We start from the raw sequence: 25,575 nt of genomic DNA on the forward strand, positions 1-25,575 counted from the left end.
AGAATTTTTGAATGAAGATGCTTTTATTTTGAAACCTCAAACGAGAAAGGAAAAAAAAAATCTGATCTAAACTATTTTTATTTGATGTCACAAAAGTAGCCAGTCTCTCAATCAGACAGCTGCTCCTGCTCTAATTGATGTTCGTCTCCTCCAATCGGGATTTGGGGTTGCCCTAGCAACTCAATTGTTGGCCCAATCAGATTAAAGCAGCCATCACTCCCTGCTCTCTCTCTCTCCTGCTCTGACTCTCTCTCTCTCTCGAGCTGGGAGGCGAGGGTCCGCCAGCTGGTCCTCCTCTGCGAGCAAGTCGGGGACCCGAACAGAACCGAGCGCCGAGCTGTTCCAGCTGCAGACTGAGGGGGGCGTGGCGCGCAGGTAAACACTGAACGCGTAGACGACACGGGGACGCGCGTTTTTATTTACTCCTCTTCCTCCGCGGGGAAGAGGAGGAAGAGAGCACAGCTCGTGATGGGACACGAACCGCGAGGATGAGCCACAGAACCAGAACCAGCCCGATCCGAGCCTACGACTTCCTGCTGAAGTTCCTGCTGGTGGGAGACAGCGACGTGGGGAAGGGGGAGATCCTGGAGAGCCTGCAGGACGGAGCGTCCGAGTCCCCGTACGGGTACAACCTGGGTGAGTTGGGGGGCAAAGGGGGGGTAGGATAAGGGCTAAACGCGTCCGATTTTAGTGTGTGTGTAAAGTGGAGTTCACCGTTTGAAGGCTTACCGTGGAACAACGCAGTGTTATGTTGGCAGGTTTCTCTAATAGTTTCCTTCCTGTGATCCAGAAAGAAAAAAAAGAAAACAATCCTCCAGGCTTTCTGAAGCCCTGGCAGAGTTTTTACTTGGTTTCTAGCTTCCTTATCACACAGTTCCAGTCTAGTTTCAAGGAATTTGGAATTTGTTTATACAAGAAGGAGATTCCAAAGTATTAAAAGTGTTCAAGTGTCCAGGTAAACAACTCCCTGAAGCTGCAGATCTGAATTGGAGAACTTGAGAGTAGCAACCTCAACCTCAAAATCCATTATGAATGAATATGGTTTATAAAACTCCACGGAGAGATTAATTAATTAGTTATTACACAAGGCTTCTTCTGCCACTTTGTACACCACCAAAACACACTGCCACCTCCCATTCCCCTAACTAATGGCGCATTTGATTTGTCTCTGAAGTTGGAGCTGGCATTAGGAGATAATGGCACCGGTTGAATGTGATTCAAGTTGTCAGAAATGCTAGTAAATAGAAATCAGATTTACAAGTTTACTTGCAAATAATTTGAACTGAGTACAAAAAGTATGCATTTTAATGAAAAAAAAAAAAAAACTTAGAAAAACCCCCCCCATAAACTTAAGAAATGCAGCACAACATCGAGAAATCTACAGATCCCCTTTCTGCATAAAAAGTTTTACACCAATCAGAATCAGTATTTTGGCTCTACTTCGCCCTGTTCTGTGTGTTCCCATCCTGTTGGGTCTCTGTTGGGTGTCGAATAATCCACTTAAAGTGCAGACAGTTACATTTGGGGTCACCAATAAATCTGATTCTGAAATTTGTACCATTATGAACGAGGAATTGGGGGTGGAGGAATATGTTATATTTCTTATAAACAGGAAAATAACACTTTATTTTAACGAAGCCTGTGAGTTGTAAATCAATCATCAGCTCCCCTGGAGGGGTTTTCAGGGCATATGCTGTGCACAAATGGAAAACTTGTTCAGGATGCAAAAAAAAAAAACAACAAACAGAAAACTCTTATTCTGGTCGATTTCAGCCCTAATAAATCACACAGAGTATTGTAGAAACTTTTGTTCCTTTTGTGCTGAATTCATAAACTACAGAAACGCATATTAGCTTGGTTTGATCATTTTAACTTAGCGGAGCAATTAGCAAACTGCCAAGTTTGTCTGCCTGAACGATAAAGATTATTGCTTCTCTCTCTGCTCCCACATTTAATGCGGGAATCGCCATAGCAACTAAGGACTGACTTCTATTCTGATTAATAAAAATTTCACGCATTGCGTTTCAGTCATCCTGTCAGGATTTTATTCACAAACTATTTTGTTACTCAATTTGTTTACACAAAATAAAGTTGCAAAAGTTTAGTTTTTGTGGCCTTTATTCGTCAGTAGCTTAAAGGGAAGAAAGCAGCTATTTTTCCAACCAGTTACCATGCAAATTTTTTTTTTAAAAGAACAGAAAGAAAGAGAAGAGAAGAGACTTTCCATCTACTGGTTTGTAGCGAATCAACCAGGCTATACGTAAAATCGTGATGTTTTTATTTATTTTTTTAATCAGATGTTGACGCTACATATGGCTGTCCTAAACAAGATGTAGAGGTTGTAAATTGGCATGCATCATTTCAGAAATAACAGACTCCTCCCCCTCCCAGCTGGAGGTTTGAACAGAATTGTTTCCCCCCCTTCCCCAAGTCTCGTACCTCTGGTTTGGCATAGAACCACCAGCAGATGGGAGCGATTTTTTTATTTTTTTCCCATTCCAAATCCGGCAAAGCGTTTCCTCTTCATCAAGAGTTCTGACCGACCTCTCCTGTGCTGGAGGTTTGGATTGGGAAGGTTTGGTACATATGAACTTGGTAAATGTGTTTCCATCTCTCCTTTGGCACGCTAACTTTTTCGGAAAAGTAAAAAAAAAAATGTATTTTATTTTTTATTTTTTTGCAAAATTGAGGATATTATTTTCAATTTTGCAGCTTCCATCAATGTTTTCTAATACGATTCTTCAAAATTCACATAGTAACAACCTACTTACTAATCCATAAACTCTAAATTTTAGAAACATTAAGAATAATTTTAAGATTACAAGCCAGAATTTTAAAGATGCTTAATCAGTTCTACTGAAACTGATAAAGTGAAGATGCCATATCTGTTTTAGGTAGTTGCTGCTTATGGTCTTATCCACAGAGTTGTATATTTTAAGATTGTGAGCTTGAATTTATATGAAGACATTAGGTCCATGTTTTATATTTAAAGTCTTGTGGCATTCAAGGTGCTAAATGTCTATTACGTTGACAGAACCAAATGCAGAAGGCGGTGTTGATGTGGCTTTCTCTGTGTCGTTTCGACGGGGAATAAAAGCAAAAAGCGAATAAATCGGTCTGGTGCAGCCTTCATATTCCAGCAACAGAGAAAACCTTTCTGAGCAGCAGCGCAGCAGCTCACTGCAGGGAGTTGGGTCAAAGGTGAAGGGATGATGGAGAGGGAAGCGTGGCTGTGGCATCTGAATCATCCACGGCGACCTCTAAAGAACAAACGCAAGGACAAAATCTGTTTCTGCAAGAGGTTATTGGAAATCTAAACTAGATTTTTCTAATAGAGGGAATGGGGTTTGTGTTATTCGTGGAGACATCCGACTACAAATCAGGCAACAAAGTGTTATAGGATCTCAAGATTAATTTTAGCTGCGTGTTTTATGGAAAATTAATGTTGCAAACTGCATTTATGCTCCAGGTCTAGAATAAGTCATCAGTGTTTTATCTTGCAAATCCGGACGGTTGTTTGATATTCCTGTCAGTTAATAAAGGGACAGTGCGCCTCTTTGGAGATGAGCTTAAAGGGCCTGTGGTGCTCTAAGATGGCTGGAACCGTCTCGGAAATGATCCCCGCCGTTAGCTCGGCTCCTCGGTGAGGATTCCTTCCTGGTTCTCCAAACTGAGATCACTGCATGGGAATTTCTGACTGGACATTCTCACCCAAACCAATGGAAATCTGGACTATCCATTTAAAATGGAATGTAGTCTGAGCTGCCGCAGGACCGCAACAGATTGAGGAGACGTGTTGATGTCTCTCTGTACGCTTCTGCAACTTTGACTTGCACGTTTTGTTTTTTGTTTTTTATGTTTGAGATGCCCAGGGAGTTGATTTTTATTTTTTGGGGGGGTGGGGGAGTGCAGCTCAGTTAGTGGAAAACTGAAGGGTTTATCCTTAGATTTTCTGCGTTTCTGGGTCATGGCAGCAGACAGAGACATAGCTGTGGTCCACTGTCTCTCTGCCAGGGGACGACTGACTCTCTTGAGGTCCCAGAGGGGGGCCTCCGAGCCTCTGCCAAGACCAGAGCAGAGCTGCTATTACTGGCTGCCAAAAAAAAAAAAAACACACACACACACACGGGGAAGACTTTATTACTGCCGACGTGTGCACGGAAAAATGCTCGCAAACACCGACGGAGTCTGCGCTTGTGGATTGCATTGGAAGTCTCTCCGAGCGAGGATCGAAACGTTCTCCAAACGGCTCCATGTGTGACTGTGAGTCATAATAATAAAGTGAAGATGCAGCAGATACAGCCGGGGGAGAAGCTCTCACTCACACACCCACGGCATGCGGGTGGGTGTGATTTGACCTTGATGAAAACACACACTCCTGTGTTTGGATGAAACGCGGCACTCCGTGGCAGTTCTCATCTGAAGTGCTTCTCCGAGACTCATCTGATTGCTGCACTTGATGCATCAACAAATACTACTTGTGCGTGCGTGTTTCTATTTTACTGTTGTGTCATATTTTTTGGCAGGATGTTTAAAACGTCTGTAACCACCAAACAGCCTGTTGGACTGACCAATCAGAGCAGGATTAGCCTCGTATTGGCACAGACTTTTCTAAATTCTCACCCATAATGCATTGCATCAATGTGGAGGGAAAACATTGTGTATGATCAGAGACTGTTAGACTGGAGGGTTTTTTTTTGTTTTTTTGTTTTTTAACTAATTGCTCTCTTCGGTGCTCCTAATCCTTAATCATAGTTCTCATTCTTCTATTTTTTTTTTCAGTTTTAGTGATTAGTGTTTACTCACAACTACTGTATTTTAATTAGCTTCTCTTATCCCAGCGCTTTATTGCACGTTAGTCATATCCCTCAGCTCCTCCAGCCGAGCATCGGTTAATTAGACTCACCTGATACCTTCTCCCTGTAATTATCCTGTCTTCAAGCTTCAGCTTTCTCCTTTTTTTCCTGCATATTTCTTACATATTTCTGTTTCTGTCTGTCTCTCTCTCTCGTGTTTTGAAAGTTGGACTTTTGACTATTTGAATCTGACTCCTGCCTGCGGTTTGGCTCGGTCCCTCACAAAATCCACACACAGTAAACAATGTACTTTAAATTGACTCCTGTATTTAAAAAAACAGCAAAACAGTTTGTTGATTTTTATCAGGTACATTTTTACTTTAAAAAAAAACAACATGATTTTGAATATGTGGACTGACTTTCTTTTATTTTAGTCACCTTTGACCATTATTATTGTTTAATAAAATCTTTTTAAATATCCAGTATAAGAGGCAAATGAATGTTCTTTTTTCTTACCGGTCTCATTGTGATGTGCTTCAACCTGCCCCTACTGTTGTAGCATATCTCACATAATTGCATTACATCATTACATCACTCTTGGTGCAACAAACTGTCCACCATTGCTCCAAACTTACTACAGCACAGGTTATTAAAAAGCTGTGAGTGCGCGTTACATAATCAGAGTGTGCGGCCTTAGTAGAGGCTCTGATAATTACTGTTATAAAGGAGACGAGATGCTCACTGCTTTTGTTCGTGCAGGAGGAGTCCCAGGACAGAAGCTGGATAATTACATCTAATCGGGAATAAGGAGGGAATAAATTTGGCGTGTAGGGGTGGTGGGGGGGCTCTGCACAGAATGCTGGTAATAACCGAGCATCACTGTCGGGAGTCTGACTGCTGCAAGTTCAGATGCTTATCAGTGAAATTCCATAGGAAATTCATGGATGGGTTGGGGAGATCACAGAAGCAGGCAGACTTAATAACATCACACACACACACACACACACACACACACACATGCTGTTATTTTATCATGTTATTAAAGCACTGCGAATAATCAGAATACATTAATGTGTGATAAGGAAACAAATCGGTTATATAAAGCAAGAAAGAACTGAGGCGTGTTCATCGTTCTTTTCTATTATTTTTCCACCAAGTTCCTTTTTATATCTGTGCAGATTCAGGGCTGGATTTAGAAGAATAAGGGCCCCTGGGCTAGCTAGAGTTGGTGCCCTATTCCATGCCCGAACAAAAAAATATAGATAAATAAATAAATAAATATTTTAGTCATGCCATCTACAGAACAGTTGATAGGTCTTTGTAGGTACAAACTGATGCTCTATTTGCAACATCTGGAAGATGGCTCCACGCTGGTCCCGGAAACATTATTGTTTTTTTTTTGTTTTTGTTTTCATCAACGATCATTTTTAGTTTTAAATAAAAAAATAAATAAATCTGACGATGTCATAAAAAAAGCGCCACATGTAAAACGAGTCCGTGACTTTAATATGAAGTGTGATGTTTCTTAAACATGCATAATACAAGCAAAAAACATATTTTTAAGTTTTTTTTTTCCTTAAATTAATGAAGTTAATTAACTGTATTTCAAAGAATCTGCTTTCAGTGTAGCTTACTTGACAGATCCACGAGTTGTATGGTGGATTTCGATAACAAAAATTATCTAAATTAGTCTCTGTGCCACAAAATCATTGAAATAGCCCTGTAACACACTCCAAAAATGGCACTTAATTTTAGTATTTCAGCGCTTCATTATAGTTCAACTCAAAAATACCTTATTTGTTCCAAAGGGAAATTAAATCAATGTTTTGAACTTCCTCTTTTTCAAACCTTAAAATTTGGGGTCGTAATTCAAGTATTATTTGAGTTTTTTAGATGCCAGTCAGCTCCTTCCACTTCTAAAAATGACAGATTGTTGCCAAGGTTGCACATCATAACAACCGTCTGAAAGTAGTAAAAAAAAAAAAAAGTTTGAGCAGCTGCCAGCATCCCAAACCAGGGGGAATAATTATTTGCTCAACTAAAGAATAATTTGAACAAATCGGTAGCTCAAATGTGTGCAGAAAGCACAATCCAGACATGTCAACATGGAAGAGTTAGAAATTTTGTAAAGAAAAGAAGAATGAGGAGGTTATTGTTTGTTTTTTCCTGCTGCGTTTCAGGAATCGACTACAAGACGACGACCATCCTCCTGGACGGGAGGCGAGTCAAGCTGCAGCTCTGGTATGAAAACACGAGGAAAACGGCTGGCTGTTGTTCAGCAGCCGTCCTCACTGCGTGTGATCTACAAGCAGAGAGCTTGTGGTTGTGTAACAGCAGAGCAGAGGAGGTCCTGGTTCGGTCCAAAAATAAACAGCAAGCATGTGAGGCAGCTTTGACTTGATCGAGGTTTTGTTTTTGTATTTTTTTTTTTCCAGGTGACGCAGCCTCCAGCTTCAGCTTTGATTTAAACTGTATTTATGTCAAGGCTCTGCGCGAGGCGAGCCAAAGTTCGCTCTGCTGTCAGATTACGAACATGTTTTCTCACTGGTTTTGGTTATGACGTAAGAAGATTAGAAGTGACAAATCCAGCATTAGGACAGGGTTTCGTACATCAGAGCCACCCGACATACCGAGGTCTTCAGTAAGCAACAAATCAGCTAGCAACTCCCTTTTCAACACTGTTTGAATGCCATAACACTTGCACCGAGTCCTGATTTGGTCCTGTAGCAGTGTCCCTGAAGGCCTTTTCAGAGGATCTCCAGTTCTCCCTCATTAATCAACAGATAGACCCAAGTGGACAGGGAATTGCTTTGGGGACTACAGTCTACGGCACGGTTTCAGCAGCAAAATTAAGACAATTACACACTCGGCGGTGGCTACTTGTTGTAAGCGGCTGTTTCCACTTCGAAGGGTTAAGAGTCACAAAAGACGATCGACACACGCATGACTTGGTCGCGTTGGACCACCTAGAAACCAGCGACCGAACTGGATGTGGTCTGAGAGAATACACCATAAACTCTGGGTTTATGTAAGCGTTACTTTGAGGACCAACTGCTGGTTTCTGCTACGTGCCAAGTAGAAACTAAGATGTCTCAACTTGGGGAAACATAACAGCTGGGTCGGGACCAATAGAATCCAGTCAGAAAACCAAATGTCTTAAATGCTTATCCCCACCAAAACTGTTGCTTATGACCAAACTGAAGGGAAAAAAACCTGTCATAGATATGATTGGTGACTGCTCTGAACCAGCTGCTGTCAGACTGCAGGAACTGAAATCTGGAGGTCTTGAAACATGGATAAGGTTGTAAAGTTCATCCATAAAGTGTATTTTATGTTGTGTGTTTGGGGTGCGGGAGGGAGCATCTTATTTTACTCTATTTATGTATGTTTTTGTTTCAGGGATACATCCGGACAGGGTCGGTTCTGCACCATATTCAGATCCTACTCCAGAGGAGCGCAGGTATGGATCATGGAGATTTCACCAAGGTTTCCCTCAGAAAACCTCCGAAGCCCGGCAGTTGGGCGCTAAGCCAGTCATTCGTCGTTTTTGAGTTAAAAAAATGTTTAACGTTGACAGGAAATTTGAAGATTTCACTTGATAGTTATATGTTATTGAAAGATTTTAAGATTAATACCTGAACACCTATGATAAAGCTTTAAAAATGCAGACATTTTCAAATGAATAAGTAATGCCTAGCCTGGTGGGGGCACAAGTAAAGCCTGGTGGCCCGCCAGGCTTATAATACACTGGGGGAAACCCTGTTTCACCATTTCTCTGTCCCGCATCATGTTATTTATTCTTGAACGCATTCGAAGGAATCAAACCCAACTCCACAGCAGCTTCTGTCAGGCTCATTTTCAGGAAGTTCACATTTGATCTTATTTACATTTGCTGAAAGCTCACAAACCAAATCTTGCGATGCTCCTGAATAAACCCAAATCTATCAGTATTTTACATATAGTTGGACATTAAGAGAAATGTTGGTGCCTCTTTACCATCCCTGCTGTAATGCAGTGTAAATCTGCCGTTCGGAGATCCGTCTCCCGATGGAAAGTTGGGAGGAAAATTCGCCACCTTTTCATCCTCAAACACTGTTTACACAAGCAGTCTGTTGTCGTCTCTCATCAGACTATTAGTGGGTGCAGAGCAGATATCACCATAGCAACAGTGGCAGCGTTTCCATGGAGAGGCTAACGGATGCTCTTGAACCTTGAGTTTGTGGAGTCAAAGTGAGCAGAAAACGGAGAAAAACCTTGAACTGCAGCTCCCATGCCTTGCTTTCTGCAGGGTACAGTATATGACTGTTAGTTGCTTGCACGCGACATAGTCTTTTACAATTTCCAAAAATTTAGAAGTTGTACATTAGAATTATTAAAATAAAGATGATCCATTAGTATGATATCGGCAGGGGATTCTTGGTCAACTCACTTCATTTATGCAGTCAAAGCAATACAAAGCAGCGTTTAATGTTCGGCAGAAGAGTCAGGATTTCTTTGTTTTCCTGGAATTTCAAATTGAAATAAATCTGAAATGATGCCATTTAACATTTTGATTTAGTTTTATTTGAAGTTTGTTCATTAAAAATGGATCATATGGGTTCATAATTATTGATTTTTGCCATGTTTTGTGGTAACTTAAAAGATAATTTTGCGCTCTGCAGGGAGTAATCCTGGTGTATGACATCACCAACCGCTGGTCCTTTGACGGGATCGACAGGTGGATCAAAGAGATCGACGAGGTTGGACGGCACGCGGTTTGGTGCCGATTCACGATTCCGGTTAAAAATCCCATACATGTTCCAGTGCTCCTTCTTTTTTTACCCAGCATGCACCAGGAGTGCCCAAGATCCTGGTCGGGAACCGCCTCCACCTCGCCTACAAGCGTCAGGTGACTACGGAGCAGGCGCAGGTGTACGCCGAGAAGCTGGGCGTCACTTTCTTTGAGGTGAGCCCGCTCTGCAACTTCAACATCACTGAGTCGTTCACGGAGCTCGCCCGCATCGTCCTCATGAGGCACGGCATGGAGCGCCTGTGGAGGCCCAACAAAGGTCAGAAGGTCACCGCACACACACACAGTGCTCATGGTTTATTCAGTTTACGGTTTAGGTCTGTGCTGCCCTCTGCTGGACAACAGCAGAACAATCTACTTATGGTATCAGTAGGAAAATAACATGTTTTTAAGGAAGTTAGAATAAAATGTTTTTCACCATCTTTTAGATGAAATTTATTTAAAATGTTCTTGTACAGTTAGCTTTAGTCTTCATGAACATAGTTAGTAATCATAAAATATCTTCTTACTTTTTACAAAAATGTTTATTGAAATTTTTCCTACTTTTTTCCAAAATTATGTTTCAGATGTTAGATTTGATTTTATTTTTTTCCTTTTGAACTATGACACAATTTTACATCGCCTAAAGAATCGTGCATTTCATATTAGATGGTTTTTTCCCAATAGATTTCTTTGAGTAAATATTATATTCAAATAATTGTTCAAGCATCAATAAGATTTTTTTTAACATTACACCTGCACTTCAAATAATTGCTGCATTGATTAAGAAATGACATTAGTCCATTTAGATTTCCCCCCACCTTTAAAAACTCTCTCAATATTTTTTTGAGTTTTTTTTATGTATTACCAAAATGTTTATTTCTTTTTAAAAGAAAGAATAATAATAATCATTTTATTTATTTTAAAATATTGTTTCTATTTTTACAAATGTGATTATTTAGACTATTTTATAGATAATTGGCTTATTTTCTGGCTTAATAAAAGTGTAACAGTATTAAGTTAACTATTTCTGATTGATTCCCTGAATTTGTCGATCTGCTCTTAAATTTTATCCAAATAAACATGCAATAAAATTACAAGTTGACTACTACTTGATATAAAGCAGGGATTTCAAACTGCATTCCTCAAGACCTAGGGTCAATGCATAAATGCAGTCTGAGACTACTGATATAAACATTGTTGAAAAAATCAGGACTAATTTAAAATGCGATTTAAAACCTAACTTTTTAGTGTTGTCTCTGTGTCAGTGCTGAGTCTTCAGGACCTCTGCTGCCGCTCCATTGTCTCCTGCACCCCTGTCCACCTGGTGGACAAGCTGCCCCTGCCCCACACCCTCAAGTCCCACCTCAAGTCCTTTTCCATGGCCAACGGTCTCAACGCTCGCATGATGCACGGACGCTCCTACTCCGTCACCGCCGCTGCCACGGCCGCTCACCACAGCGCTGCCAAGAGGAGTGGAGGGACGCTTCTTAAAAAGCCAAAACTGATCCGACCACCGCCGCTCAGCCCAACAACGCAGGGCTGCAGAAACAGCTGCAAAATATCCTAACGGCAGCGAACGCACCACCGGCTGTGTAAAGGACGTGGCTGAGTACGAAGTATGTGTGAAGAGAAGAAACGAGAGACAAAAACTTTTATGTTTGGAGACAAGGAAGCATCTCTGACCAGAGATGTTGGTGGCAAACAGCTTCTTCTGTTCATCCATCATGATGGGTTTAAAGATGATGTCAGGGAATCTGTTTGAGTCTGTAATGTAATCTAGTATGGCATTAGTAGACTATTTAGTATGGGACACACATTCAGTTCAGACAACATTTAAATATAAAATATAAAAATCACAATTTTTTTAAGATGAAATATTCCCAAAACACCATCAAAGTTCAAAATGATCTAATTATAAAAACTATTTATTTATTTTGTGTCCAACACAAAATCAAAAATGATTTTCCCTTTGATGTTTTCTTTTCTTTCTTGAGTTTGCATTTTCTTTTAGAATCTGTTTGTGATTCTTAGTAATTTACAGCTTTCTTGCGATATCCTCTAAACTCTTAACTTGAATAAGAAAAGGTAAACTTGATCGTATAAAAACCTGTTTGTCAAAAAAGAAATCATAAACACTTCAATTTTATCCTGTATAACTTCAGTCCCGCTTATTCTTTTATTTTCGCCTTTTTAGCCATTTCCTCTATCCTATTGTTAAAATGAGTTGTGTACATCTCCACTGTAATCACCAAAATTAGAGCTACACATTTTTTTTCTCTCATGTTAGTGCAGTGGTTCTTAACCTGGGTTCGGTCTCAGGGGTTCGGCGGAGCCTCTGCCGCGGAGGTAAAGACACACTTGTGTTAAGTCGTGATGACGCCCCGCTTTGCCATCACTTGTTGCAGAGGATCACGTTACATTGCTTAGCCAATCAGAGGATCACGTTACATTGCTTAGCCAATCAGAGCTGCGGAGAAGCACTGATTGAAGGAGCTCCACTCTCAGCATGGATTTGAACTTGTGTCACTTCAGCAAAGCTCACAGTTTTTACTAGCTTTCAGTGTACTTCTAAATCTGCTCCTTACTCGCATCTTTTTGGGCCTGCTACTGCCTCTAGTGGCGTGGGGGTGGTAACACAACTAATAAAATTACATTACTAAATCAGAATACCGCAAAGTCTTTATTATTTAGTTTAAATTTTTCATTCTCTTAAGAATGTAGAGCTAATTAAATTATCTAAACAAGACCTAAAAGTGGTTCCAGTTTCTCTCGATGGCCAACCTGTTGAAACTGTGGCAAATGTATACCTTGGGTATACCAGTCAGCTCAACTTTGCTGAAAACACTGACTATATTTTGAAGAACTGTTCTCAGAGACTCTACCTTTTAAGAAGACTTAGTGATCATGGGGTTACCAAACTAGACCAGTTGGGCAACCTCTATGTCTTGAATTTGGAGAGGGAAAAAACGTATTTTATTTATCACTACAGAAGGGTTCAGTGAATGAGCATATGGAACTGGTGGGTTCGGTACCTCAAAAAAGGTTAAGAACCACTGTTTTAGTGCTTTGCTTACTTTGACGAGTCGGGTAAGAGCTAAACGTATTGTGGACGCAAGACTTTCTTCCACATGATGATCATCCAGAAGTTTAACTCTAACGCTTTAAATGATGTAAAGTTGTCATTTATGTTTGTGCATAGAAATATTTTCACTTGTTCAAGCATTACATCCGCAGTTAAACCTCACCGTTTGTTCCACAGTGACACCTGCTGTTTGGGATGAAGACTGCAGCGTGTAAAGTACTGACCTAAACAGTTAAAGTGAGGCATTGTTTCGGGCTAAACATGCATTGAGTGTAAAACTAATCTCCCTTTCCCATTTTTTTTTAAACTCAGAATTTATTCAGCAATTTTCTAATTGTACATTAACAGGAACATTGGTCTAAGAAATATTTATAAATTATTTCAAATGTTATATGAATTATTTCTCACGTTTTACTTTTTAAGTTTAAAACATAACATTATTTTGATAGCATTTTAAAAAATCCTACGAAGTGTAGATTTTAACTCCTAAAGTGTATCTTTGAGTGAAAATTCCTTGTTCAGTATTAATCTGACTTTGCCACTTGATTTATGAATGTTTGGCAAATGTCACATCAATTTAAACGTTAGCAGCATTTAGAGATGTGTAAAGTTTTGTCATTTAAAGTGACATGAAAGTGGAAGTGATATTAATGTTGCTCAAATTTTTTCCTACAGTTAATTTTTTTTATATATCAGAAATCTCACCTGCTCAGACTGAAAGTTGACAAATATTATCCTTCTCGTAGGCAGAAAATATACAAACTATGGGGCATATTCTTCCTCAGGTTTTCTACGACACTAACATGTATCAAACGGCACTTTGACGCTGACTTTTTGCACTTCTCTCGCACAGTTACTCTACCAGCAGCCATTTTGTGTACAATATTTGTACGTGTTGTAAATATTCTTGTTTGATATGATGAAAAACTTATGTTTTATTGTTTTTCCAGTGAGAAGTTTTTCTGCAGAAATGACTGAAAGTTCTGTTTATCCTTGATTCCCAATAAACTTCACTACCTTCCACATTCTTGGACTGTCCTCTTTTCTTTTTCTGTGTTTCTTTTTTTTTTAAGTTCCAAATGTTTTAACCTGGCACCTCATTATTCAATGCATTGCTCATAAAAGTGATACTAATCAGGGACTATTTTACATGTATTTTATTGGAATTTTATATAAAAAACTAATACAAAAAAAAGCAAAATAATTAAGTTAAGTTTTAAAAAAAAAATTTAATTCTAAATTTATCAGAACATCTCTACCTTTATCTTGCAGAGTATCCCCAGTTTTCTGTTAGTGATGGCACTTCTTCATATTACACCTTTAAATATAATACAGCCATTTTGGTTCACTTCTGCCGCGTTGTTCTGATAAAAAATAATGTAAAATAAAACTAGCCATTTGGTGAAACTTAATATGCAATACCTGGACAGTGTATTAGCTTACATTAACGATAGAAACGGTGCCGTGGGTGTTTTTGAACTGAAACTTTAAATATTTCTACCCCAATAGTGACAGCAAGAAGTGTGTCCAAAGTTCATAAATAAGTCCGTCAGTTTGTCTTTGAGGCAGGAACAGCTGGGGGTTCCCACAAAGGAAGGAGCAGAGGCAGCTCCAGTCCACCAGGTGGCGGTAGAACACTGAGTTCACCGTGGCGTGGAAAGGAAGAACAGGAGGAGGTTTATTTCCAGTCAGCTGGAAAAATCTCTGGGATTTAGTTAGTTTCACTCGCTCTACATTTTCCGATTCACGGTCCAGACAGCACGAGTTAGCCGTGCCATAGAGCCGAACCGGGCGGCTTCGAACCGGTTCTGAACAGCATTTAGAACTGGAGCAGACTGACTGGTTCAGAATCCAGAACCTTCTTCCTGCTCAGAAACACCAGCCGTTTTGCTCCCGTTTAGATGTGCAGTTTCTCAAACTTCCTGTTCAGGTGAGAGTTCTGGACAGGTGAGTGAGGTTCAGGTGAGGAGGTCCAAAGAAGACTGGAAGTGAAACCAGAACCCAAGAACTGTTTAATCTGCAGCTTAGAGACAGAGAAAGTGAACATAAGCTTTTTATCATTTTAAAAAATGTCCTGTTGATGGTTTGCTTTGTTTTGGATATGTTAAATAGTAAAACACGTATAATATAATGATTTATCCCCACAAATTGATAACTATTTTGAGGGTTAATTTCCAAATATTGTGATGATTGTGACTTAAAGCTAACAAGAACAAAAATATTAGTTTTTTTAATTTAATATACCAGAACAATAAAAATTATTTGAAATATTTTATAGTCTGCATAATCATTGACAAGACTGATTACTTGACATCCTCTTCAAATTGGGCATGCTGCAACAGAGGTAGGAAAAGCGCTGTATCCCAGCATAATCATGGAAAGTTAAGTGGAAGGAAAAACTGTACCCAGTATGTGAATTACAACTGACATATTCCTTATTTATGCAAGACCTTAAAGTCTTGAATTGGACAACTTTATTTAAAATCTTTAAAAAGTGTTCAATTAACTTTCTGTACTGGGTGCCAAAGCTACCAGACAGACTTTTTGTTTCATTTGCTCTGGATGTAGTTGGTCTCCTTTAGCTGAACCCTGATCCTGAGGCAGAACCTGGATCCAACTCCTAACCGAGTTAGTCCTAACTAGTTCCTGTGCATCATCTGCAGACATGGCGAAGCTCTGTCACTGCTGCACAATCCTCCTGCTCCTCTTCACCTCCATCTCGGCTCACAGTGACTTCTTCACTTCCATCGGTGAGTTCCTCCTTCCTCGAAACTGTGTCTTTCTCCTCACGTTAACTGTGTTTTTTGTTGTGTTTTTTTTCCCTCAGGTCACATGATGGACCTTCTGTTCGTGGAGGGGGACCTGGTGTCTTCGCTGAAGGACTACATCAGAGCAGAGGAGAACAAACTGGAGCAAATCAAACGGTGTGGTTTCTGTCCGAGATGTACGGCGCACAGTTCTTTTTGTTTAACCTCTAGCGTTGTTGGGACGTGAAGTAAGCCATTCTGGGAAAACCACGACTCTCATTCGCTGGTGTGTGTTTGTGTGTGTCTTCAGGTGGGCGGACAGACTGGACGTGCTCTCGACTGCCGGTTCTCAGGATCCCGAGGGTTTCCTGGGTCACCCGGTGAACGCCTTCAAGCTGATAAAGAGGCTCAACACGGAGTGGGCGGAGCTAGAGAGCCTGGTGCTGACTGACGTGTCGGATGGTGAACACACACTTTGCTCAACTCAGCCCAACTTTGCTTTGGATTTTAATCCTGTATAAGATATTCATTTTATTTTTAATTATACTCATTATACTATTTTACATTCAGTCTTAATTCTTCTTTAATTCAGTATTTTTGTTCAGTGTTGGCTATAATGGATAAAGAAAAAGAGCTTTAGCTAGTTTTCAGTTGCTACTTTTCTGTTTTTCTTCCAGCGTTTGTCTCCAACCTCACCATCCAGAGGCAACACTTCCCCAACGACGACGACCAGACCGGAGCGGCAAAAGCTCTGATGAGGCTCCAGGACACCTATGAGCTGGACACGGAGACCATCTCCAGCGGACGGCTGCCGGGTCAGCTAATTTCGGGTCACAGCTGAAAACCGGTGACTCGTTAGCAGCTTTGTGGTGATAGCGGCTCCCTGGTTTCCTGTCTCTCAGGCTCGTCGTCGGTCGCCACGTCGAGCAGCGTCCTGACCGTGGAAGACTGCTACGACCTGGGAAAGGTGGCGTATTCCGACGTGGATTATTACCACACGGAGCTGTGGATGGCCCAGGCCTTAAAGCAGCTGGAGCAGGGGGAGGAGTCCAGCGTCGTGGACGCCATCGCCATCTTGGACTACCTGAGCTACTCCGTCTACCAGCAGGGGGAGCTGGAGAGAGCGCTTGAGTTCACCAAGAAACTTCTAGAACTCGGTTGGTAGCGCCAGAACTGCTGTAACCTTCAAGGTTACATAATGCGGATAGAATTAATCAGAGATTAAATCTGCACTTTTTACTCAAAAATGTCTATTAATTATTTCTAATATTAAAAATGAGATTTATTTCACACATATATTAAAGGGGCAGTTTTTTGTCTTTTCCAGTTACATGTTGTCATTTTGTAGCACAATCAAGCAACTACGTTAGCGTCAAATGTAAAAATGCAATATTTATCAAATATGACTTAAAAGAAATTTGACTTAGGAATTTAATGCCTTGAAATTTGGGATCTGTCTCCTTAAAAACTCCCGCTCTTTCTGAAACTCCGCCTTCAGGAAGTCAACACAACAGCACTCCTCTCTTAAAGATGTAAAGCTCAGAAGTCAATTTTACATAATACTGCCCCTCTAAAAAGTTTGTTTTTTACATGTAAAGGAGTATTAATAACATAGCTATATTTAAAAATGTATTAATGTCATTAGTATAAAATTATATTTATTGAATAACTAATTCCTTAATAAAGTCTTAGTTTATTTGTCATTTATTTTAAACAAATATGAAATTGCTACAGTTAAATAAGTTAAATATAGTTTTAGTGAAACAATTGTTTTAACTAAAAAGAACATTTCTATTTTCTGCTCAGTTTATTTTAATTTCATCCATCCATCCATTTTCTTTACACCCTTGTCCCTCAGTGGGGTCGGGAGGATTTGCTGGTGCCCATCTCCAGCTAACGTTCCCGGCGAGAGGCAGGGTCACCCTGGACGGGTGGCCAGTCTGTCGCAGGGCAACACAGAGACAGACAGGACACACAACCACGCACACACACACTCACACCTAGGGACAAGTTGGAAACGCCAATTAACCTGACAGTCATGTTTTTGAACTGTGGGAGGAAACAGGAGTACCCAGAGAAAACCCATGCATGCACAGGGAGAACATGCAAACTCCATGCAGAAAGACCGGGGCCGGGAATCAAACCCAGAACCTTCTTGCTGCAAGGCAACAGCTCTACCAACTGCGCCACTGTGCAGCCCCTTATTTTAATTTCATTTATTTAATTTTTTTTTTACTTTTCTTTTGATTGTACTTTCATTTATGGTTTGTTTGTTTTTAGGTCTAATACTTTATTTTTTTTTACTTATTGTTTGCTTCCGTCTCTTTAGTTGTTTTAAAATGTCTTTGCTTTACATATTGATAAGTAAGACATTAAAGTCATATAAAGTAAGCAAAAACATGTAAAACCTAATACATTTAAGAGAATAACTAAAGGCAATACCGTATAATTATTTATTACGGCGTGTAATAGATTTACACTGGTTATTTATGTATTGCGAAATGCATAAAAGCTGGCGCAAAAATTCTGGTTCTGTCCCGTTAGACCCGTCACACCAGCGGGCCAACGGGAACCTGAAGTACTTTGAGTACCAGCTGTCCAAACAGAAGAAGCTGGAGGTCGGCAACGACGACGAGGAGAAGAGGAGGATGCGGAAGGAGAACCGAGGTCGCCGTGACGACTACCTGCCAGAGAGGAAGCAGTACGAGAAGCTGTGTCACGGCGAAGGCGTCCGGATGGTGAGCCGACCGAAACGCAGCGCTCTCCTTCGTGTCGAGGCTTCCTTCCTTTCACTTTCTCCCTTCTTCCCGTCAGACTCCCCGCAGGCAGAGCCGCCTCTTCTGTCGCTACGACAAAGGACGGCATCCCAGGTTCGTAATAGGACCGCTGAAGCAGGAAGACGAGTGGGACAGCCCTCACATCGTCCGTTACCACGACATCGTGTCGGACAGAGACATAGAGAAGGTGAAGGAGCTGGCCAAACCCAGGGTGAGAATCAATCAATCAATCAAATTTTATTTGTATAGCACATTTCAGCAGCAAGGCATTTCAAAGTGCTTTACATAATTAAAATAAAAACAGAAATAAACAGTGAGAAAGAGAGAAATTTAAAAAATAAATAAAAAAAAAAAAAAAAAAGAAAAAACAAACTCCCGTTGTCCTTTGCGGAATTTAACTAACTATAGAGGACTCCGCCGTCCTTTGCGGAATTTAACTATTTCATAGAGGACTCCGCCGTCCTTTAGCAGGGGACGCCGCCGTCCCACACAGAATTTAACTAACTTAGAGTTAGGGGAGTCTGCCCTCCCGCGGACCTTAACTGAGAAGATGTTTATCGATTTACACCGTCCGTCTGTTTGCTCCAACCTGAATCCAAACGCATTCCAGGGGACAGAATGTAAAAAACAAAACAAAAAATCAAGGATTGTGAATCCTGAAGCTCAATGTTTGTTAAAAAAACAAAAAAACAAACACCAGACAGACTAGCAGGTTTTTACAGGCAGATTACTCAGAGAAGCAGGGAGTAGGTCTGTGTCTCCCTGTAACTCTGGGCCGGTTGGCTTCACAGCTCCTTCGAGCCACTATCTCCAACCCCACCACCGGCGTCCTGGAAACGGCCCACTACCGCATCAGTAAGAGGTAACGGCCGTCCTTCTCTCTGTCTCGCCTCCCCTCCTGCTGTCCTGGCTGATGTCCTAGTAGGAGCTCAAAACTCAGAAGGTTCCTCTCACTGTGACCCACAGTCAGAGTATCCCCAAAAAAAAATTTTAAAAAAGAAAAGAAGAAATCCACATTTGGGAGTGGACGTTCCTAGCCGGTCCTGGCGTTTCGACCGCTGCCCGCTAGGTTAGAGTTTAGCTCCTGCCGAGAACGAAGCCGAGCGGCGGGTAGTGATCTGCCTCTTCCTGTCTCTGTCCTTGTCTCTGTCGCCATGCCATCTTTATCCTCTGTCCTCATCTCTGTGATGATGCGACCTGATGGCCGAATCAGCTCAGCCGGGCCACGGTGCATGACCCTCAGACAGGCACACTGACCACAGCTCATTACAGAGTCTCTAAGAGGTAAGAAGAACCAGAGACTGCGGGAGCGCTGGGTCCTGGAGAGACCAGGAGGAGGTGCTGATCCAAGCGTCACACTTCTCCGTTAACACATACTTAACCCTCCATACTGAGCAGCCAGAACATTATGACCACCTGACTTGTCTCCTCGTGGACTTCTCTCTGAAGATAATTTTTCAGTCTGGTTCGCCGATTTTTGTTTTATTTTTATTTTTTCCCCAACTAGATCCAATTTTAATAATTGCTTTTCCTCCTCGCTTTCTTTTCTGAAAAAATGAATTCTAAACAGAAAATAGCAGCTCTGTACTAGAGTCATCCTCTCTGTTGTGTGATGCACTGTCAGCACTCAGCTGCTAAATTAACAGAACAGAGTCATAGTCTTCACAGAAGAAATACACAATTTTACCAGAAGTGTTAAAATTTTGAGTGGACAAAATAGTTGTCAACCGTGACCATCTCAGGCTTGTGATTTTCTTCAAAAGAGACAATAATAATTTGATGCCGATGTGTTAAAAGATCAAGTATTTCCTTATCTGTACAACCAGTGCTAAACAAGATGCTCAACATTTCTCATAAATGACTGTATTTTTTTTAAATATCATCACTCTATTCTCATAATCAAAAATGTATAAAAACATTTTTAGCCTGGCTTTACTATTCCATCACAGAATTCACCTGAATTCAGAGTCCAGATAAATAGAATCTGAACAAACGCACTTGTCAAACAAGATGGTTTGTACCATCTGGGGAGAGGAAAAAAAATCCACATATTCCAAAAATTAAATCTATAAAACTAAAAATTCGATTAATAGATAGAATTGATTTATTGGCCAGTCTGTGGTGATTCTGTTTAACACTCAGTTTCCTCATTTTCTCTTTACTTTTGTAACCATGATGTCCTCTTTTTTTTTTTTTTTTTGCCTGAACTTGACCTTTTCTGTCACTAAAGCGCTATCAGATTTGGGAAGCTCACCTGATTCTCCCCAACGAACAGGTGGTCATAATGTAACGCCCGACTGATGGTCTGTACATGAACAGACTTTTGAAATGTGTGACTCTGCTGCCGTCCCGCATTTAATCCACGTCCATCCCTTCCGTGCTAACGCCTCCGCTTGCCGTTATCTCCTCATCACCGTCCAGACGCTCCGCTGTGTGTCTCTGTGGCCTCCGTCCACACTCACGTCTCTCCGTCTCTGTGTCTTCCGTCTGTCAGCGCCTGGCTCGGAGCGTACGAGCATCCCGTCGTGGATAAAATCAACCGGAAGATCGAGGACATCACGGGGCTGGACGTCAGCACGGCCGAGGACCTGCAGGTAGCAGCTCGCCTGTCGGATTTACGAACACCCGAATCATCCGTTCAGAGCGTCTCGTGTTTCCTTCAGGCTGCTTTCAGAAGTTCGCAGGGACATAAACAACCGTGTGTTTCCTGCAGGTGGCCAACTACGGCGTCGGAGGGCAGTATGAACCTCATTTCGACTTCGGACGGGTAAATAAACGTGGACTCTCTGTCCTCTCAGGGACTCTTCCACAGCAGCTGGAAGTTAAACATTGACAGCTGGCGAATCAGAAGTTCCTTAATGATCAGTTTTTGTTTGTCTGCAAGACCTATTATTATCATTATTATTATTATTATTATTAAAACTTTCTCTTTCCAAAATGTTTCCAACTTTGCAGAGTTTCAAGTTGAATCATGGAAAATAAATAGTTACAATGAAAGAAGTCCGATTTTTAAGTTTTCTTCTTATCATTAAAAACAATAATACAAATTTCAAAAATTGCAAACGGATGTAATACTTGTTTATTTTCTTCTTTTTAAATTAACCACAACTTAATCTAATTTAGGTTATTTATTTTCTTCTTTAAATGAGCATATTTACTTCAATATCAATCATGGTATCATTGATATAATTATAATACAATTGCAAAAACATGATCATTTATAATTTTTTGTTTTTTCCTATTCGTATGAACCATTAATTACATTTAATTAAATGTTTTCTAAGTATTTTGTTATGTTTGTATTAATAAATGTGAATCACTGTATTTCTTTTTTTTCTATTTTATTTAGTCAGTACTTGAATGCATTCTTAGTATTCCTTTATTCCCCATTTTAATAATAATCATGGATCTCTGATGTTTCTGTTAAGTGGACATTATCTAATCTGTTCATTTATTCAGAAGAATCACAAATTTAATAGCAAACTGTTGAGTACAGGTGAACATCTCAACAGCTTTAGAATCTAAGCTCAGTAAAAAGAAAATTGGTAAATATTTTCTTTCATCGCCAACCTGTGGATGTACGTATGAACAGAAACTCGCTGCAGCTCGGCGTGTTTGTTTGACCACTGAGAAATATCGACTTATTTCCACCTGTTTGACTGCAGGTCACTGACCAACCAACCAATCAATCACATTTTATTTGTATAGCACATTTCAACAGGAAGGCAGAGTACTTTACATCATTAAACACAAAAACACAGAGTCATGTAACATTGAATAAACAGTCAAAAACGTAAAATTTCCTGCCAAGTCGTAGTTCTGCCCTTCAAATCGGCAGAAGAAAAAATAAATAAAAAAAGCGGTAGAAATCCGGCCGTGTGAACGTTCCCTGTCTGTGTTGCAGAAAGATGAGCCGGACGCGTTCGAGGAGTTGGGAACCGGGAACCGGATCGCCACCTGGCTGCTCTACGTCAGTCCTCTGCTCGGTTTTCCACGAAGCCCTCGTTTCTGTTTTTGCTCTCAGACTCTCAGCTGACCGTCTTCCTCCTTCCTGCTGCAGATGAGCGACGTGCAGGCAGGGGGCGCCACTGTCTTCACCGACATCGGTGCTGCCGTTCAACCGAAAAAGGTGAGTTGATGGCGCCCGCTGCCGGTTAATCGTACATTTCTTCGCCTTGACCTTCTGGGTCACGTGACCGTGCCGCTGCAGGGCTCGGCGGTGTTCTGGTTCAACCTGTATCCCAGTGGAGAGGGGGACTACAGGACCCGACACGCCGCCTGCCCGGTGCTGCTGGGAAACAAGTGGGGTGAGTTCAACCTCATCTGAGAAAACTTTTTTTTTTCCCCTCCCAGCTATGTTTCCGTTGTTCATATAATTGCTCAAATTGGAATTACGAAAATAAATTCATATTTATTTTTCGAATAAATACAATAGCGGTTTTTTCACTCCATTTTGAAAAAACATTTTGCGCTAAAAAATTTTGAGCTAAGATTAAACGGTTCTTTGGCAAAACTAATTAAAACACTATTTTCACATCACGAGTCGTGATCAACAACTGGATGTTACTACTGGCAGAAACGACAAAGAAGATGACAGGAAGTGGTAGGAGGATAATGGCGCAGCATGTTTTCTAATAACTTATCGTGTGAGCAAACTTATTCACGTGTGATTTTAATTGCGTTTCTATTTAAATGGAAACACAATAATTGCAAGACTGCGGGTTTTTTTCAACATCGGCTGAACATCGACTAAATTCCAGCGCACATTTGCAATGAAAGCGCAGCTGATTTGTGTCTGAATAAACGTCCACACGCTCAGGAAAACTTTCTCCTGCAGTTTCCAACAAATGGATGCACGAACGGGGACAGGAGTTCAGGAGGCGCTGCGGCCTTCACTGGACCGACTGACGCTCGTCTATCTCATCCTCATCCTGTTCCTCTGCTCCCTACTGAGAAGCAGAATGCTTCTCCTCTGATCTGATGCTTTTTACTTTATCCAGTGTGTGTGTGCGTGTGTGTGAATAGATCAGGGAACTGCTGCCTTATTGCATGTTCAGGTTTCAGCTGGTCCTCAGGTGTGTCTGGAACAAAGAACGCCGAGCGCTGTCCTGTCTGTCGGGCTTAGCTGCAGGTTTGAAGGCAGCTAGAACATAAGAAGAGATCCGAAACTGACGGTGTGGGTTCTATTTATACAGCGCCCATTTGCAACTGATGTCATTTGAAGGCATTTTCCTGAACAACCAGATCCAAATTACATGCAGAAATATGTCATCAAATCAATCCAGTCCAATCCAAACATGCGTTAAAATGAATTTAGTCATTACAAAAATGTTTGTCACAGGATGCTTAGTTAAATGTATCAAGTTGCTGAATGTTTTTTTTTGTTTTTTTACTTGTGTCACAGGGCTCTGCTAACACTAGTTGAAGTGTATTAAGGGTTGTAATTAACCTAAGAACATTATCATGGATTGGCCTCATGGGAATTTAGTGTGGGAACTCGTTCAACTTTCCTTATAACCGGTGGTCGATGTTGGACATGGATGCTATTCTCACCTTGACCACCAGATGTCAGTAATTGAGACACACTGAACCTTTAATGCCAGAACAAGTAAAATATCAAACCCCGTCTGCTCAGAGCTGATAGATAGTTGGATGCAAAATTGCTCCGTTTGGGATAAATAAAGAAAACATTTGGGATTTCCGAGGTAGCCTTCTATCAAACGGGCAGCAGGGGGCGACTCCTGTATTTATGACTCCAGAGGCAGAACATTGAGGATTCCCGCTCTGCGTTCTTTGTTCTCTAAGTCAGACACTGAACGAATCCCCAACTCCAGACAGAAGCACTCATATGCCTCCTGTTACTCCTTTAACTCAACTTCTGTGACTGTTACCTTGACAACCACTCCAGAGTAAGTGCAGAACCTCTCAGCTCATTCATGATGCGCTTACCTCAGACATTTTAGTTACTGTTTTTGATAGAAAAAAACTACATAATGCAACGGCAGAGTCAGAGCAGTGAATGGATTAAACTCTGCCCACTGCTCACCAATAGTTTGCACACTCCTCATTGAATAACATTAAACTTTAAAGCAACCAATAAGAATCTTATTAGGGGTTTTATAGATCCGTTGGGGTTGTTAATTGACCGTTTTTGACTGTATTTCATCTTCTTGTACTTTACTTTATATGTTTGAGATCTAAAGAAGTTTTGAATCATGTTAGTGCGCCAGTCAGTGAAAAACATTTACCCTCCCACTGTTATGACCCAGTGACGCTCCTGTTTTCCACCAGTTCAGCCTGCAGGTCAGTGACTCACTACTTGAGTTCTGATTACAGTAAAGATAAGATGCTGATGTTGTATGATCTAATGAAAAGAAATGTAGGAATTCAAATTTTTTGACACTCTGAAAACGTTTTTTTTTTTCCAACATCATTTCAAATGACCCTGTTTGATTTTTATCTTTTCCATATTATTACTTATTAGGTCAGTTTGAGTGAAAACATCCCTGATTTGGTCTATATATCAAGCATCCTTTGCTTCTGATTGGCTCATTTACTGAGACTATACAGAGTTTCTTTCAGTAATTCTAATTTAAGACTCTTTAGAATGGAATTTAAGTCCTATAGCTCCTCAGAAATATCCAAATTTCGTCCAGCCAACTGACAATTGGCTGGAGACACAAAGAAGGCAGCTAGCTAGCTAGAAAGGATTATGCTAGCAGTGAGTTACCAGTAGCCTTGAAGGCCTGGTGAGAAAAATATGGAATATAGAGAATAAATAGTCCTGATAAGACAACATTTAAGATACTTGATTAATGTATTTAAGGCTTACTTACTTTTCTAAAATGAATTTAAGACATTTTAAAGGCCTTAATTTTCTTTTGCCAAAGATAGCACTTTTAGCAAACTTGCCATACTGGTTGTTTTATGGCAACTTTAATATCAGAATACACCAAGTTAACCCTGTGAGGCTACTGCAGATCAGGTGTGTGTAAGCTCTTGTTACAATTTTATTTTATTTTTTTTAACATCCAAGTGATTTTACAAGAAAAATCTGTAATCCTTTTTGTGTATCTCTGAGAGAACTGTGATGTAAAGATGATGTCGAGAACGTAATGATAATGTTCCACATGAAGTGATCAGAATAAAATATAAATTTCTGCAGAAACACAGACGGGAGGCTTCATCTCATTTGTTGCAGGTAAAGCCATTTATGCATACAGACAGAAACAATGTCTACTTTGCTTTAATCTACTCTATAGTAGGTCTGGTTGGTGCTGGTCTACCACATAAAATCCTGATATTGTTTCTTTCCATGTTTTTTTATAGTAGGTTTTGAGCTTTTTTTGTAAGCTCAAAAACTCTTGTAATTACTTCTGGTTTGTTTCTGTTTGTGGTAACC

General features: G+C 40.6%; 2 protein-coding genes across 6 annotated transcripts; both read left to right on the forward strand.

The window, feature by feature from the left end:
- The first annotated feature begins 251 nt into the window (after window positions 1-251).
- Window positions 252-13,672, forward strand: rab40b (RAB40B, member RAS oncogene family). The gene is made up of 6 exons (XM_008438014.3): window positions 252-636; window positions 6,977-7,037; window positions 8,196-8,256; window positions 9,458-9,535; window positions 9,622-9,844; window positions 10,833-13,672. Exons 1-6 carry the CDS (start codon window positions 489-491, stop codon window positions 11,132-11,134), a joined length of 873 nt encoding a protein of 290 aa, XP_008436236.2. The 5' UTR covers window positions 252-488; the 3' UTR covers window positions 11,135-13,672.
- Window positions 13,673-13,953: 281 nt separating this feature from the next.
- LOC103481891 (prolyl 4-hydroxylase subunit alpha-1-like) lies at window positions 13,954-25,345 on the forward strand. 5 transcript variants are annotated; one of them, XM_008437685.3, is made up of 15 exons: window positions 13,956-14,579; window positions 15,313-15,399; window positions 15,477-15,573; window positions 15,707-15,858; window positions 16,074-16,211; window positions 16,299-16,553; window positions 17,941-18,134; window positions 18,211-18,384; window positions 19,387-19,457; window positions 20,668-20,767; window positions 20,887-20,940; window positions 22,078-22,143; window positions 22,234-22,302; window positions 22,384-22,480; window positions 23,011-25,345. In XM_008437685.3, the coding sequence occupies exons 2-15, from the start codon at window positions 15,315-15,317 to the stop codon at window positions 23,079-23,081; spliced, it is 1,623 nt and encodes a 540-aa protein (XP_008435907.2). In that variant the 5' UTR covers window positions 13,956-14,579; window positions 15,313-15,314; the 3' UTR covers window positions 23,082-25,345. The 5 variants fall into 5 exon arrangements, 4 of the variants coding, with proteins under 4 accessions (XP_008435907.2, XP_008435908.2, XP_081456307.1 ...); XM_008437686.3 differs by lacking the exon at window positions 19,387-19,457 and adding an exon at window positions 18,965-19,035 and having other exon boundaries at window positions 13,960-14,579; window positions 18,211-18,360; XM_081600181.1 differs by lacking the exon at window positions 19,387-19,457 and adding an exon at window positions 18,965-19,035 and having other exon boundaries at window positions 13,964-14,611.
- Window positions 25,346-25,575: the final 230 nt, after the last annotated feature.

This window comes from Poecilia reticulata, chromosome 19, assembly GCF_904066995.2.
Source record: "Poecilia reticulata chromosome 19, P_reticulata-male-v2, whole genome shotgun sequence".
NCBI lineage: Eukaryota > Metazoa > Chordata > Actinopteri > Cyprinodontiformes > Poeciliidae > Poecilia > Poecilia reticulata.